This window comes from Schistocerca cancellata, chromosome 1, assembly GCF_023864275.1.
Source record: "Schistocerca cancellata isolate TAMUIC-IGC-003103 chromosome 1, iqSchCanc2.1, whole genome shotgun sequence".
NCBI lineage: Eukaryota > Metazoa > Arthropoda > Insecta > Orthoptera > Acrididae > Schistocerca > Schistocerca cancellata.
In genome coordinates, this window is record NC_064626.1 from 946,116,155 (window position 1) to 946,133,405 (window position 17,251).

At 41.4% G+C, this 17,251-nt stretch overlaps 1 protein-coding gene across 1 annotated transcript in view; it reads left to right on the plus strand.

The window, feature by feature from the left end:
* The first annotated feature begins 1,737 nt into the window (after positions 1–1,737).
* The window catches only part of LOC126117024 (uncharacterized), a 140,060-nt gene continuing 124,546 nt past the window's right edge, over positions 1,738–17,251 (plus strand). The window contains exon 1 of the mRNA XM_049915039.1: positions 1,738–2,013. Coding sequence (XP_049770996.1) covers positions 1,738–2,013 — 276 coding nt within the window. The remainder of the gene's footprint in view (positions 2,014–17,251) is intronic.

Sequence of the window (17,251 nt, forward strand, 5' to 3'; positions counted from 1 at the left end):
TTCACAAACAACACTTAAAATTGCGTTATGTTCAATTGAAAACAATTCTTTCTAATCTAACGGCACCTTTAGCAGTTAAAAGGCGACCTCTACGGTAACTTCCTACCAGATTGTTTTCGCCCTGACTAACATCACTCAATTGAAGGTTCGCAATAAATGTTCAAAAATTACTGCTCGCCCTAAAAGTGGAAATAAATTCACCACTTGCCACTCGGAATTGAATTTCACACGGACGGCTCACTAACAGTTATTTTATCGAATTCCAACCGATCCAGGACGTTGTACAGTCATCGCGGGTTCACTATCCGTTTTCACTGCCAAATACGAGCTCGGCTCTGACGTCATCCGAGGCAGAGCGCGACCAGACGTTTAACTGGCGTGGAGCTCACAGTGTCTGAGAGCGAAGTGAACCGTCCTACTGCTTCAGGGGCTGTATTTATAAGGTGCCGGTGCGGACTGCCGAGAAAACATCTGTTGTCTCTATTTGCATACGGCGGCAGTCTACAAACGACCGCTATCTCGGGCACATAATCTTTAATAATATAGTTACCAATTACTTCAGAAACTTCTTAATTTTTTCTGGTATGCAGATAAGCAGTTTTAAAGCACGTAGAAAATTTCAGCTCGCTAAAATGAAAACGTTGCTTAATAGAATTTAGTGGAACTAACGGTAGATTGTTACCTCTGAACCATACCTTTGCTATTAGTTAGGTTTAAACAGTTCTAAGTTCTAGGGGACTTATGACCACAGCAGTTGAGTCCCATAGTGCTCAGAGCCATTTGATCCATGCCTTTGCTAAGATTTATATCAGTTGCTATTTATGTTACAAGTTTTGAACTTGGTGTAGCTCTATTATGTGATGTATTTGATCATCTGGTTTAACCAGAATCCTCTATTATTAAAATTTCAAGTACTTAATCTACAACACTTAGGTACATTTTAGTTACAAAATTAGTTTTTATTTAATTACTCAAAAACTATAAGAGGTAGATTAACGTGGACTCTCTGTTATTATTTTTGGTCTGTACTTAAGCATAAAACAAATTTTCAAGTTTCTAAGTCCATTATTTAACGCCTCAGATTTTTCCGAAAAACGTGGATTCTGGCGTTAGTTTTTGTTTTATGGTTTTGGAAACCAGCATCACTTATTTATAGCTTCTAACTGCACCTTCTGACCAAATTCTGGCTTCCTAGCGTCATTATTTAGCCCCTCTGATTTTTCTCTTAAAACGGCATTTTTCCGTAAACTATTACGTTTAGAACATCAAGACTTGGTATTTGGAACATTATTTTGATTTTTAATATCATACTAAATTGTGGTGAAATACTTGTGCGATACATGCAGACGCGATAAGATGACGTGGCGCTGCTAGCAGTGAACTGGGGTAAGTCCCCTCGCACTCGCTCGCCTCTGTATCTCACACATGATACAGCACTTGGTTTGCTTCAATTTGTACGCTGCTCTGTGTCATACACTACGACCAAATTTGTATGATTGTTATTTAACTTTCGGGTTAGCGATTTGTTTTTATATTTAAGAAAAACAAAGTATACCGAAGAAAGCTATTGGCTGCAGGGAAGCCACGTTTAATACTGCGAACCGAATTCCGAGAACTACCTTTATGAGATTTGCGTTTCTCCGAAATCGCATTACCGTGTACGAGAATTGTACGCCTGATAAGCGGATCCAGTTGATTCGCTACATATTAACAATCCCGGTCCTCGAGAAAGGTCGCATGTCAAGGGCGGCCGGCACGCAGTCCAGCACCGGAGGCAAACGTCCTCGCCGGCCGGCCGGGTCGCCCCTGGCCTTTGCCGCGTCGCGTGATCGCGTGGGCGCCGCGGCCATTAGCGCCCTCTGCCCGCTGCCCGCTGCCCGCAACGCGCCTGCGACGCCAATTAACGGCGACGGCCCGCCGGCGCCGGCACGCTGCGGTCCCCACCACCCAGTCCCCACTCCCCAGGGACACAGGACACGCGCCGCGGGGGACGCGCCACCCCACCCAGGGTCGGTAATAGCCGCCTACGACTGGGTCCCCACACCACGCAGAGCCTACAGCGAGGCATCAACGCCGTGTTACTTAATCCGCAACAGCGCGAATCTAGCCTTTTTTTTCATTTATTGGGTTTCGATTCCCCCTAAAGGGGGCGGGCTGGCAGCAGCTTATTACACCGCTCTTCAGCCTACAGAATTTTTTAAAAAGATGAAGATAATAAAAAATAATAACAGTTGGCGATAAAATCGGTGACTTAAAGGTAAAAATGGCAGAAAATTCTGGAGCGTAAAACATAAAACACAGGGTCGATGAAGCTAATAAAACACACAGGAAGCAGAAAAACAATAGACAGACAATTAAAAAAACACGGCGACAGTCTGGGTTCTGTTCGCAAGAGATATAAAAAGCACACCCACCGACAGCATGATTTCTGTTCGCAACACTGTGGAAGGACGCACAACACCGAACACTCACTTAAACACTGCGCTAAAAGTTGGCACAAATACGACATACCACACCCGAGAGCAGGTGAGGGAAACTGGACAAATGACAGGAAAAAAGGGGGGGAGGAAGGAGAGGAAAGGTGAAGGAGGAGGGGGGAAATGAGCCAATGGAAGAGGAGGATCCATAAGAGGGGTGGGGGGTGCTGAGCAGACGGGCCAGGGATTGGGGAAGGCAGAGGAGTGGAGTACAAAAGGACTCGGGGGGAGGGGGAGAGAAAGGAGATGATAGGCGGGGAGAAAACACAGGATGGAGGGGGGGAGGAAGAGGGAGTCCAGGTAAAGGACAGAGGAAAGGAGGGGGGGTTGAGGATCAGAGTTGATAGGAAGGATAAATAGAGGGAGAGAGGGCATCATCCGGGAGGGGGAGCTGATGGAAGCCACCTTGGGAAAGGAGATGTAGGGTGTAGAGATGGAGGGTAGGGGGGACACAATGGTGAAGACGTGGCAGGGGGTGGGGATGGGAGAGGAGAGGAGCAACCAGGGGGTGAGGGGGTTCAAGACGGCGGGAGGTGTAGAGGATGCGGATATGTTCAAGGAATAGGAGCAGATGGGGGAAAGGCCAAGGTAGGTGAGGGTGGGGGTGAGGCGGACAGGACGTGCGCAGACAGTAAGGGAGAAATCCAGGAGCCGGAAGGAGCGAGAGGATCCGCGTGGGGGACGGGAGGCGTATACGGAAGGCGAGGTGGAGTGCATGGCGCTCAAGGATTTGGAGGGACTAATAGAATTTGGGGGGGGGGGCAGATATCCAGGCAGGACTGGCATAACAGAGGATGGGACGGATTAAGGATTTGTAGGTGTGGAGGATGGTAGAGGGGTGCAACCCCCACGTCTGGCCAGAGAGGAGTTTGAGGAGTCGGAGGCGGTTGTGGGCTTTGGATTGGATGGAGCGGAGATGAGGGATCCAGGTGAGGTGACGGTCAATGGTGAGGCCAAGGTAGGTGAGGGTGGCGGTGAGGCGGATAGGACGTGCGCAGACAGTAAGGGAGAAATCCAGGAGCCGGAAGGAGCGAGTGGTATGACCTACGATGATTGCCTGGGTCTTGGAAGGATTGAGTTTCAGGAGCCACTGGTTACACCATGCAGCAAAAAGGTCAAGGTGATTCTGGAGAAGGCGTTGGGACCGTTGGAGGGTAGGAGCGAGGGCGAGGAATGCGGTGTCATCAGCATATTGCAAGAGGTGTACTGGAGGGGGGGGGGCTGGAGCATATCTGCCGTGTACAGGAGGTAGAGGAGAGGGGAGAGGACAGAGCCCTGGGGCACACCTGCAGGGGGGTAGAAGGTGTGGGAATTGGCATTATGGATGGTAACATAGGAGGGGCGGTGGGAGAGGAAGGAGGCCATCAGATGGATGTAGTTGATAGGAAGGGCATAGGTTTGGAGTTTAAACAGGAGACCGGGATGCCAGACACGGTCGTAGGCCTTTTCGAGGTCAAGTGAGACAAAAATGGCGGAGCGACGGGAGTTAAGCTGGAGGGAGAGGAGATGAGTGAGGCGGAGGAGTTGGTCATCAGCAGAGAAGGAAGGTCGAAAGCCACGTTGGGTGTTTGGGAGGAGGTGGTTTTGGTGGAGGTGGAGATGGATGCGTCGGGAGAGGATGGATTCCAAGAGCTTGCTGAACACCGATCTGAGACAGATAGGACGATAGGAAGAGGCATCAGATGGAGGCATGTTGGGTTTGGAGAACATCAGCATACGGGAGGTTTTCCACAGGTCGGAATAGAAGCCAGTGGCAAGGATGACATTGTAGAGGGTGCCAAGGAGGGAATGGAAGGAGGGAGGGCAGTGTTTGAGGTGGCGGTAGGTAACGCAGTCGTGGCCGGGAGCAGTGTTGCGTTTAGTGCTGAGTGTCGAATCTAGCCTTGTGACACCGGTAGTTATCCTGTAGGGAGACGCCGTCCCGTCTGGGAAGACAACTAGACATGAAGAGATGTAAGTCGTTCCCAATAATGTTCAAGTACATTACTGGCCATTAAAATTGCTACACCACAAAGATGACGTGCTTCAGACGCGAAATTTAACCGACAGGAAGAGGGTGCTGTGATATTCAAATGATTAGCTCTTCAGAGCGTGCACACAAGGTTGGCGCCGGTGGCGACACCTACAACTTGCTGACATGACGAAAGTTTCCAACCGATTTCTCATATATAAACATCAGTTGACCGGCGTTGCCTGGTGAACCGTTGTTGTGATGCCTCGTGTAAGGAGAAATGCGTACCATTACGTTTCCGACTTTGATAGAGGTCGGATTGTAGCCTATCGCGATGGCGGTTTATCGTATCGCGACATTGCTGCTCGCGTTGGTCGATATCCAATGACTGTTAACAGAATATGGAATCGGTGGGTTAAGGAGGGTAATACGGAACGCCGTGCTGGATCCCAAGAGCCTCCTATCAGTAGCAGTCGAGATGACAGGCATCTTATCTGCATGGCTGTAACGGATCGTACAACTACGTCTCGATCCCTGAGTCAACAGATGGGGACGTTTGCAAGAAAACTACCATCTGGACGAACAGTTCGACGACGTTTGCAGCAGCATGGACTATCAGTTCGGAGACCATGGCTGCGGTTACCCTTGACACTGAATCGCAGACAGGAGCGCCTGCGATGGCGTACTCAACGACGAACCTGGGTGCACGAATGGCAAAACGTCATTTTTTCGGATGAATCCAGGTTCTGTTTACAGCATCATGATGGTCGCATCCGTGTTTGGCGACATCGCGGTGAACGCACATTGGAAGCGTGTATTCGTCATCTCCAAACTGCCGTATCACCCGGTGTGATGGTATGGGGTGCCGTTGGTTACACGTCTCGGTCACCTCTTGTTCGCATTGACGGCACTTTGAACAGTGGGTGTCACATTCCAGATGTGTTAAGACCCGTGGCTCTTCCTTTCATTCAGTCCCGGTGGAAACCTACATTTTTGCAGGATAATGCACGACCGCATGTTGCAGGTCCTGTGTGGTCCTTTCTGGATACAGAAAATGTTCGACTGCTGCCCTGGCCAGCGGATTCTCCAGATCTATCTATTGAAAACTTCTGGTCAATGGTGGCCGAGCAACTGGCTTGTCACAGCACGCCAGTCACTACTCTTGATCAACTTTGGTATCGTGTTGAAGCTGCGAGGGCACCTGTACCTGTACACGTCGTACAAGCTCTGCTTGGCTCAATGCCCAGGCGTATCAAGGCTGTTATTTCATCCAGAGGTGGTTGTTCTAGGTATTGATTTCTCAGAATCTATGCACTCAAATTGCGTGAAAATGTAATCACATGTCAGTTCTAGTATAATATATTTGTCCAATGAATATTCGTTTATCATGTGCATTTCTTCTTGGTGTAGCAATTTTAATGGCCGGTAGTGTAGTTTGTAGGTCATATTCCGTAGACTATAGTAGGTGAATATGGACTCGGGGAAAGCGGAAACCGCCTGTAGAATATTGCGCAGAGCATAATTTAATGATAGCTGACTTTTGGTTTAATAATCATAGAAGAATGTTGTATACGTGGGAGATACCTGGACACCCCAGATGGCTTCATATTGACTATATATGGCTAAAACAGAAATTTATTGGAAGCAGATTTTAAGTTGTAAGACATTTCCAGGTTCATATGTGGACTCTGAACGCAGCTTGTTGGTTATGAAATCCAGATTACAACTAAAGAAATTAGCAAAAGGTAGGGAATTAATGAGTCAGCATCTGCATAAGTTGAAAGAATCATAGGTTGCTGAGAGTTTCAGAGGGAGCGTTAGGCAACGGTGGAATAGAACAGGGGAAGGAATACAGTAGAAGACGAATTTTTAGCTTTAATAGATGAAATAGTGAAGGCAACATAGCATGAAATAGGTAAAAAGACAATGCCTAGTACAAATCCTAGGATAACATAAGAAATATTGAATTTTATTGATGAAAGGAGAAAATATAAAGATACAGCGAATGTAGCAGGTGAAGGGGAATGAAAATGTTTAAAACATGAGATTGATATGGACTTCAAATGGCTAACTGGTAGTGGCTAAAGACAAATGTAATGATATAAACAGTCTAATAAGCCATGGTTGCAAAATACTGGCACGAATTCCTTACTGAAGAATGGAAGTTCAGTTTGGATTCCTCAGAAATGTAGGAACACGCGAGGCAGTACTCACTCTACGCTTCATCTTAGAAGACAGGTTAAGAAAAGACAAACCTACGTTTACGGCATTTGCATACTTAGAGGAAGCTATTTACAATGTTGACTGCAATACTGTCTTTGAAATTCTGAAAGTAGCAAGATTAAAATACAGAGAACGAAAGGCTATTTAAAACTTGTTATGTAATCAGACGGCAGTTGTAAGAGTCGAGGGGCATGAAAGGGAACTAGTGGTTGGGAAGAGTTTGAGACAGGAGACAGTGTTGTAGCTTATTGCCGACGTTATACAGTCTGTACATTTGACAAGCAGTATAGGGAGAGAAAAATTTGGAGTAGGGATTAAAATTCATGGGGATGAAATAAAAATTTGACATTTGCCAATGACATTGTAATTCTGTCAGAGACAGCAAAAGACTTGAAACAGCAGTTGAACGAATTGGTCAGTGTTTAGAAAAGAAGATATGAGATGAACAACAACTAAAGAAAAACAAGGATAATGGAATGTAGTCAAATTAAATCAGGTGATAATAAGGGAATCACATCAGGAAACAAGACATTTAAATTAGTAGATAATTTTTGCTATTTGGGCAGCAAAATAATTGATTATGGCCGAAGTAGAGAGGGCATAAAATGTAAACTAGCAATGGCAAGGAAATAATTTCCGAAGAAGAGAAATCTGTTAACACCAAATATAGATTTCAGGGTTAGGAAGTGTTTTCTAAAAGTATCTGTCTGGGGTGTAGCCTTGAGTGGAAGTGAAACATGAACGTTAAACAGTTTAGACAAAAAGAGAACAGAAGCGTTAGAGATGTGGTGCTCCAGAAGAATGTTGAAGATTAGAGGGTAGATTAGATAACTAATGAGGGAGTTCTGAATAAAATTGGGGAGACAAGATATTTGTGGCACAACTTGACCAGAAGAAGGGATCGGTTGATAGGACACACTCTAAAACAACAAGGGATCACCAATTTAGTACTGCAGGTAAATGTAGATTGGGCGGGGGGGGGGGGGATATTAGAGAGGGATCAAGAGGTGAATACAGTAAGCAGATTCAGAAGGATGTAGATGCAGCGGTTATTCAGTAGACGCATGCACCAGAACCAACATTCATCTTAGTCTTAAAGGACAATTAGAATGAAGGAAGTACTTTAAATCAATTTATTTTTGAAACTATTGATTGGATTGCCCCAAAACGTAAATCTAGTTGGTCATCTGAGCGACGCATCGATTGCAAGTTTCTGAATACAGCACACAAAACCTTTGACTTTAGCAGACTCTCATTTCAACTCCATAGAACCCAGAGTGGCAAAAACAACGAATATTGTAGCACAGAAAAATTCCAAAAAAATTGTTATATACTGAACTGAAAACTATCACATTAAAGACTACATATCAACTGAAATTAATGTGCGTGTCGAATATTGTTGACATTAAGCAAATAAGCAATGCAAGAAACACAGAATAGATTATCACTAGTGTTAGAGAAGCTCATATGTTTTCAGAAAATCATCTGAGAACCATACGACTAGCACGTTACCTTTATGCAAGCCAAGAGCTATTTTCTGTTCAAAAAAAGTTCCAAAATTTTTATCAGTTGTTGTATACATGGATGAAGCCTGGAGATACTGGAAGTTACCAGATAGATTATATAATGGTAAGACAGAGACTTAGGAAACAGGTTTTAAATTGTAAGACATTTCCAGGGGCATATGTGGACTCTGACCACAATCTATTGGTTATGAACTGTAGATAAAAGCTGAAGAAACTGCAAAAAGGATGGAATTTAATGAGATAGGACCTGGATAAACTGAAAGAACCAGGGTTGTACAGAGTTTCAGGGAGAGCATTAGGGAACAATTGACAAGAATAGGGGAAAGAAATACAGTAGAACAGGAAAGAGTAGCTCTGAGGGATGAAATAGTGAAGGCAGCAGAGGATCAAGTAGGTAAAAAGACGAGGGCTAGTAGAAATCCTTGGGTAACAGAAGAAATATTGAATTTAATTGATGAAAGGAGAAAATATAAACATGCAATAAATGAAGCAGGCAAAAAGGAATACAAACGTCTCAAAAATGAGATCGACAGGAAGTGCAAAATGGCTACGCAGGGATGGCTAGAGGACAAATTTAAGGATGCAGAGACTTGTCTCACTAGGGGTAAGATAGATACTGCCTACAGGAAAATTAAAGAGACCTTTGGAGAAAACAGAACCACCTACATGAATATCAAGATCTCAGATGGAAACCCAGAAGGGAAAGCAGAAAGGTGGAAAGAGTGTATAGAGGGTCTGTACATTGGTGATGTTCGTGAGGACAATATAATGGAAATGGAAGAGAATGTAGACGAAGATGAAATGGGAGATATGATACTGCGTGAAGAGTTTGACAGGGCACTGAAAGACTAAGTCGAAACAAGGGCCCGGGAGAAGACAACATTCCATTAGAACTACTGACAGCCTTGGGAGAGCCAGTCCTGACAAAACTCTACCATCTGGTGATCAAGATGTATGAGATAGACGAAATACCCCCAGATTTCAAGGAGAATATAATAATTCCAATCCCAAAGAAAGCAGATGTTGACAGATGTGAAAATTACCGAACTATCAGTTTAATAAGACACGGCTGAAAAATACTTACGTGAATCCTTTACAGATGAATGGAAAAACTGGTAGAAGCCAACCTCGAGGAAGATAAGTTTGGATTCCGTAGAAATATTGGAACACCTGAGGCAATACTAACCCTACGACTTATCTTAGAAGCTAGATTAGGAAAGGCAAACCTACGTATCTATCATTTGTACACTTAGAGAAAGCTTTTGACAATGTTGACTGGAATACTCTCTTTCAAATTCTGAAGGTGGCAGGGGTAAAATACAGGGAGCGAAAGGCTATTTACAATTTGTACAGAAACCAGATGGCAGTTATAAGAGTCGAGGGACATGAAAGGGAAGCAGAGGTTGGGAATGGAGTGAGACAGGGTTGCAGCCTCTCCCCAATGTTATTCAATCTGTATATTGAGCAGGCAGTAAAGGAAACAAAAGAAAAATTCGGAGTAGGTATTAAAATCCATAGCGAAGAAATAAAAACTTCGAGGTTCGCCGATGACATTGTAATTTTGTCAGAGACAGCAAAGGACTTGGAAGAGCAGTTGAACGGAATGGACAGTGTCTTGAAAGGAGGATATAAGATGAACATCAACAAAAGCAAAACGAGGATAATGGAATATAGTCGAATTATGTCGGGTGATGCTGAGGGAATTAGATTAGGAAATGAGACACTTGAAGTAGTAAAAGAGTTTTGCTATTTGGGGAGCAAAGTAACTGATGATGGTCGAAGTAGAGAGGATATAAAAAGTAGACTGCCAATCGCAAGGAAAGCATTTCTGAAGAATAGAAACTTGTTAACATCGAGTATAGATTTAAGTGTTAGGAAGTCGTTTCTGAATGTATTTGTATGGTCTGTAGCCATGTATGGAAGTGAAACGTGGACGATAAATATTTTGGACAAGAAGAGAATAGAAGCTTTCGAAATGTGGTGCTACAGAAGAATGCTGAAGATTAGATGGGTAGATCACATAACTAATGAGGAGGTACTGAATAGAATTGGGGAGAAGAGGAGTTTGTGGCACAACTTGACTAGAAGAAGGGATCGGTTGGTAGGAAATGTCCTGAGGCATCAAGGGATCACCACTTTAGTATTGGATGGCAGCGCAGAGGGTAAAAATCGTAGAGAGATACCAAGAGATGAATACACTAATCAGTTTCAGAAGGATGTAGGCTGCATTATGTACTTGGAGATGAAGCAGCTTGCACAGGATAGAGTAGCGTGGAGAGCTGCATCAAACCTGTCTCAGGACTGAAGAACACAACAACAGATCCTTATTTCAACTGACTGCTTTGAAATTTTCATTCACAATTGGAAGAAGAGCTGTGAGTCAATAGCATCATATCTGAGTTTAACGGGAGAACATTACATTAATTCCTGAATTTTTTGTTAGATGCATTCGTTCCGTAGAAGCATACAATAATGTCTATCGACAATATTAACAATCGTACTTCTCAACTTTTGTTTTGTTTTTGTGTCTTACGTTGTAATACGTACCTCTGACTTATCTTCACTAATAGAATATTCGAGTATTGTTAGAGCATTCGTTACAAAGATTTTCATTAACGGTTAAGAAAGGCTTCGCGGTTCATTACCTCGACAAATGATCTTGGTACAGAGACCTGAACGACGATTACTATAGCGGACACTGGAAGGCCAACAAAAATCCTTTACAGCATTAACTAGCGTAGTACTGCTTTCATGTGTTTGCCATATTTAAGAAAAGTCCTGTAGATCGTATGTACATGTCTACAGAGGATAGCTAGTAGACTGTAGCACAAGCCTAAACTTGCAGTTAAAGGATTTGTCTTGCTGGTTGAGATATAATATTCAAAATATGGATGGCCACTTTGGTCCGCTCATGACTGTTTCTATGAACTATGTGCCAACAAGTATTGGAACTACATTATACGTATTTAGCTCCAACACATATTTGATATGTTTTGATATGTACTTATTTACCTTACACATCTCTATCTTCTTAACGTTCAGCGTTTAACGTTATATCTAACAGTATTCATATTATATTTCGATTTTCATGAAGCGATCCCTTTCATTAAGTAATATCTTACTATTTAACCATTATGGTGTGGATTGACGTCCGACATATAGTCTTTGGAAGAAACAGGTAGCAATAGAAAAGAGTTTGGAATAATTATTTGAAAGTAATAAGGACAGAAACATTTACTGTCCATCTTCGGCTTCATTTCCTCTACAAGAGTTTTCCATCTAACAAAACAGTTCCGTTTCCTTCCTCTTCCTCATAGTTTGGAAATCCGATCAGATAATCTGTCGACCCATCCGTCAGGCTCTATGGCTTACACAGCTGCGCACGGTCGTTGATCTCACCTTTCGTTCACATGCACAATAAATTCTCATTTGCCAGCCATTTTCGGGGCTTTATGGGAATTTACAGGCCACAGTTATTTGAGATACACTACACCACTGGCATTCCGCTGTCCATCTAGGACAGAATTCCTTATCATCGTGATATCCTCAAATGAAATGCACGTTACCTTAACTAAGCTACTGCTATCGACAGAACAGAAATTTACGATGCATATTTATACAACAAATATTCCAGTTGCTATTCCCAAATAGATGTACTTAAATCGCACCACAAGTGTGCTAGTTACATGATTTATATAATTATTTTTACATTATTTGTAGAATATCTTTGTTTATTTTCTGCTTTACGTAAAGATAGTTCTGAACATTAATTTGTGGTAGTTTTTTGTGCTCATGATTCTTTCGCAATTTCTGAATCAGCAGTGATGATCTTCCACGTATTACATGCAAGACTTACTCTGCTCGCCCCGAGTCTCGTAACGACCTGTTTTCACATAGAAGCACTTTCTGTTTAATGTAACATGCGATGTCCCTAATTTATAAGAAAGGAAATACTCATAAATGTATTCCAAATGCATTTATAAATTTATGCTACAGTTTTAACAAAACGACTATTACCATTTGCCGAAATTATCAATGCCCAACATTGTTTCCGCTAAGGAAGATAATGGTCGGACTGTATCTTCACTATGACAAAACTAATAAAAAACGCTATGAATTGTTTTGGATCATTAACTACCAAATGGCGTCTGATAAAGTAAATCGAAAAAGTGGTAGGTTTTAAGAAACAGAGGGATCCCATCGCATCTTATAGGAGCTGTAAATGTACATGAATAACAAAACACAAATGAAATAGCGGAAAACAGACGTAATATGGCTGAAGTAAACCAGCGAGTTAGACTAGCGTATCCTTTTTACACACTCCTTTTAATATACAAAGACGATGTAACTAAAACTTGGCTATTGACAATAAAAAAATTATAAATTCTCAATGTGGATGTTAGTGGGTGAGTGCCGTATCCGAAGGATATTTTATGTAGGAACAAGTGATGCTTCTTGGTCGGTGTTACAATCTAGCGACCGATTTCATAAAAACATGAAGGGATATCCACAATACTCCGCCCTAAGAAGTTTCCAACATTTTTATTGCTTTTCTTGTTGGGAGACATGAGGTTGTGTTTTGTGCAACATTTATAAATACTTTGAGTTCTGCCCTTTAAGTGCTCTATAGTATATTAAAACCTATGTGGAAGATATTGTCAATTCTTCAATTACGGAGCCATCCTTGCTCGTCAGTGTACCATCTTGTACCTAGAAACGGCAGGCATTTAACATGAAGCATGTGATATTAAGAAACAAAATCTTTAGTCTCTTAACACTTTTACCCAAAATAATAAATGAAAAGCACGTTCTAAAGGATTAACTTATTCATGGTAGCAAGTTTTCGGCTTAGAACGCCACCCTCAGACTGATAATCGTCACCAAATAAGGTAAAATGGTTACCAACAGCATAGAGCAACAGGTTATTCGTCTGGAATGGGACACAAGCACATAGTAATTCTTATCTTTGACAGTGCGGTGATAATGCAATTTAGAAGCTAAAAAATTTGGACAATAATTTAATATTAATGCCAGCAAACAGGCACTAATCTCGAGAAACGTTATCTATAAACAGTTTACACTAAATAATAAGAAACCTATAAAATAAAATAAAATTAGTGCTTGGCAAGACCACTTCAAGAGGTATTTTACACATGAAAAATGATATAGGAGCTAATTAGAAGAAATAATTAAATTAAATTACACATTTATTGTGTTAGGACCTAATCCGTTCTTGGAACATCTTCATGTTGCCGAGTTGTGCTAAAGTCATGACAGAAATGGTCTGTAAGGAATGTCAAAGACCAAATCTCGATTTACTGCCATGAGAGTAATACCATCCGACGGTTCTACAACTTTATACTTTCATTACTGCACTTCACAGCCCTGTCCACTAACTCTATGTACATGTATGCACTCTTCGCAAGCCACTGCACTGCATGTCGGAGAGTACTTTGTATGCGAGAACATTAGAAAAATGACTGCTTGTATGTTCTGTATGCCTATGTAAGGGCCCTAATTTATCTTATACGGCCTCACTGCCCGACTGCTAAAGTGTTTCTGTTTCTTCAATACAAAACTTCCACAATGTGGTCATTGTCTGTGAGATTCGTTCTAACATCGTCACGTTTCTATCAAATTAGGCTACTGACTTTTATTTGTTCTGCTTGGTTTAGTCCATAAGAACAGCGAAAAGCGAGAAACAGTTCACGATATTGAAAAAAGAACACACTAAAAGCATCCTACATTAGCGATTATTTGACACTATCAACGATTTAAATGAGTCATTATGTTGAACCCACAGCTACACGCTATTCCTCTTACACAGGTTCATTCTGCGGAAGTCTGTAGGGATGCTGCAAGAAGTGTGATACAGGGATGTTGTAAAAGTGCAGCTAACTACATACGCCTATGACTGGATTGTGACTAGAGTCTAGTTATCGTTGATTTGAGCTACTTTATTGGCGTATTAAAACTAGTTTCTCAGCCTTTAGGAAACACCTATTGATGACAGAGATTCGATAAGATGAAAGAAATTAGCGATCAATATTACATTTAATGCTTAGGTCTTTAATGCATTGCGTATATGCACAAAATTTATGCTTCTGGAATAAATTAATGATTAAGCCTTATGACAACCGTACATCTTGCATACGTTAAGCAATCAAATGCGCCAATATGTGAAATTCTCGAGAGTCTTCCTCATTTCGCTGAGGATTAATATTTTGCATCGTCTGTCGTCGACCTGGTCCCTCGTCAGCAAAGACGTTAATTTCTAACAGTGAGCAGCGTGGATTTCTGTTTCATTCCTCATCACGCTTAATACATTGTGGACGGACCCCGAGTAAAACTCGAACAGCGGCAGTTAGTCAGGTGAGTCTTGCTCGCTCTGTGCCTGTAAGTTCGTGGTTAACATTCCGCTTCTTACCCTCTATTGGAAGCAATGCAGACAATACAAGGAAGGAACTCTGCATTGTCCTACCACGTACTTTTCAAATTCTGAGCTATCTGTACTATGAAAAAGAGCGTTGTATTTTCCGCTTTGTGTTAAGTTCCATACAGCTTTCGTCTGCTATGTGTGACTTTGTTGACCGACATCTCACGCTCTGTACACACAGTTTTGGCATTGTGAATTTCTACGGTAGGAAGAAGAAATCGGCGATTCCGGCTCAGAAGGGAAAGTTGATGTTTTCTCTGTACTTGAATTATCGGGTAAGTAATGCACAAAAGAAAATAATATAGTGAAGCGTTTGAAATATTGTACCACCTAAGTGAACAAAACACAACTATGTTAGTAAAAAGTATCATAAAAGGCCACCCCCAAACTAGATTATGCAAATCGTATTCCAACGTTACTAAGAGCCACAAGCGAACAACGTGCCAAAAAGAAATTGTCTATAAATTGTGATATAGCGCTTTGAATGCTTGAACATTTCAAAGTATACCACACTCAGATAAATTATATGCACGTACGATACCTACAATGGTATTTTGTTTGGAATAAGTACATTATTTAGTAAATCATTTCGTAAGTGACCTAATTTTAATTTTTTGTATAAGATTTTTAAAATTAGATAAATAAAATTTCGTAATTTCAAATGAAATACCACATAAATTTATTTCAGTTACAGCACAAAGCAATTATTTTCGAAAAATGTGTTAAAACAGCAGCCCAGGGCATCCAGCGTAACTGAGATCAATCTCGAATGAGTTAAATCTCTATACTGATCATCATTTATGGAACGGCTAGTCTCTGTAAGCAATTATGCGTGGAGATGAGGCCGACTGGAGCACGGGATTTCATTCAGAATAATAGTTTAATCCCCAGCCAACAGCTGCAGTGCTATAGACATCTAAGACATGATATGCGAAAAAGAAGATGACCTATGTGGATAGTTTGCCGCCATTTTGTTCCGTAAGCAGGCCACAGATCGCATAGGAGCCGCTTTAACAACAGGTTCGCTGCCCATGCAAAAAACGCAATCCAAGTGGTCTGGTTCACCAATTACCATCTCAAAACCGCAATACCCAAAGATTTCAGCGGGGAAGCTCACACCGTTCTCAAATACAACAGCACAAAAATGTTTGCCTGGGAATTGGATTGTAGCTCTGGGCCGAGTTCTTAAATATTAAACTAAGGCTTGTGAAGGAGAGGAAGCAGTTTAACTGAAATTTGAAGGCTTTCGGAAAGAGTTCTTTTTTCATATAATTCAAATTAATTGCAGTTTCTACATTGTTTAGTTCTGACAAGTAACAACATTTCTATCTGGTTTCCAACGACTTATTCTTGTCTGAGATGAGGAATATTAATTGGAGGTGAAACTTCCAACAAGGAATTCAACAAAAGCCTTTATTCAGAGTCAGTACATCGATTTCTGATTTCTACTACATTATAGCCATCTGAACATTCATGGCCAATATTAATCTACCACAAATCATTGATGTTTTTGACAAGGATTTTAAATGATAAAACTGTAGAACGCCGTAAAAAGCAACACAGTAATACATATAATATCCTATTTATTCATCAATAAATACAGCAATAATTAACTGAAAACTTAAACCACATCAACGTTGCCCAAATCAATATTCGGAGAACTTCATTGCCAAGAGGGCTTATTCTGTGCGAAAGCAATCAAAACCATTAAGGATTTGCTTTTAGCTACTGATACGACTGTTAGTGAGGATGATGAGCACGTTCATATGTTACAGACTAACACGAGGAAAGTAGAACCGGCGATCTGGAACAAAAACGGACCTACCATTACAGTTTTGATATTACCTGAAAGATCGCCTTCTAGATCTTAAACAAGAACCATTAGCAATGCGAAATCACATGATGGGACCTACCTGTACAATGTTAGAAGAAACAACATAAATATTTGAGTTGCATAGCCACATCGCTAGCTTCTGAAAGTCTGCAATAAAAAGCAGCCTATGAACTCTGTCAAGAAGACAACAGAATGGAGGGACAGTTGTCATTAACGTTAGGTTGTACTACTTGATGTCATGTTAAGTGATAATATAAGAGCTTCAGTTTTGAGGGTGTTACCTTAATCTTGCATCCGTAAAGTGCAGGATGATTCAAAAAGAAAGAACAGATTTCAAGTGTTTATTACAGACAAACTATCGAAGATACCTGGGGCCAGGGTGAGACCCCCCTCCACGCACAGCTGCCAAGGAAAGTAAAAAAGTACTGTAGTCAAGTGGTTTTCTTTCAAGAAAATTATTTAAAAATCGGTGTTACTAAGCTTTTTAACAGAGACGGAAATGGAACAATTTTATGGCTATTTAAAAGTCGTCATTGGTCTTCCAAAATGTTAAATATACTCCGTACTCCCAGGTCTAGCCTCCCCCCCCCTCCCACTACCAACTGTCTGTCTTTTGTAGTATGTCTGTAATAAAGAACTGAAATCTGTTCTTTCTTTTTCAATCACCAGGTATATTAAAACCACAAATGCTTAAACTTTTATCTGCATTACTGCTTATATAAAAACATGTTGAGAAAAGACAAAGCCAAGAATGAAAATCGAAGAAACAATTAACGAAGTGTTCTCAACATATGAATCCTACTT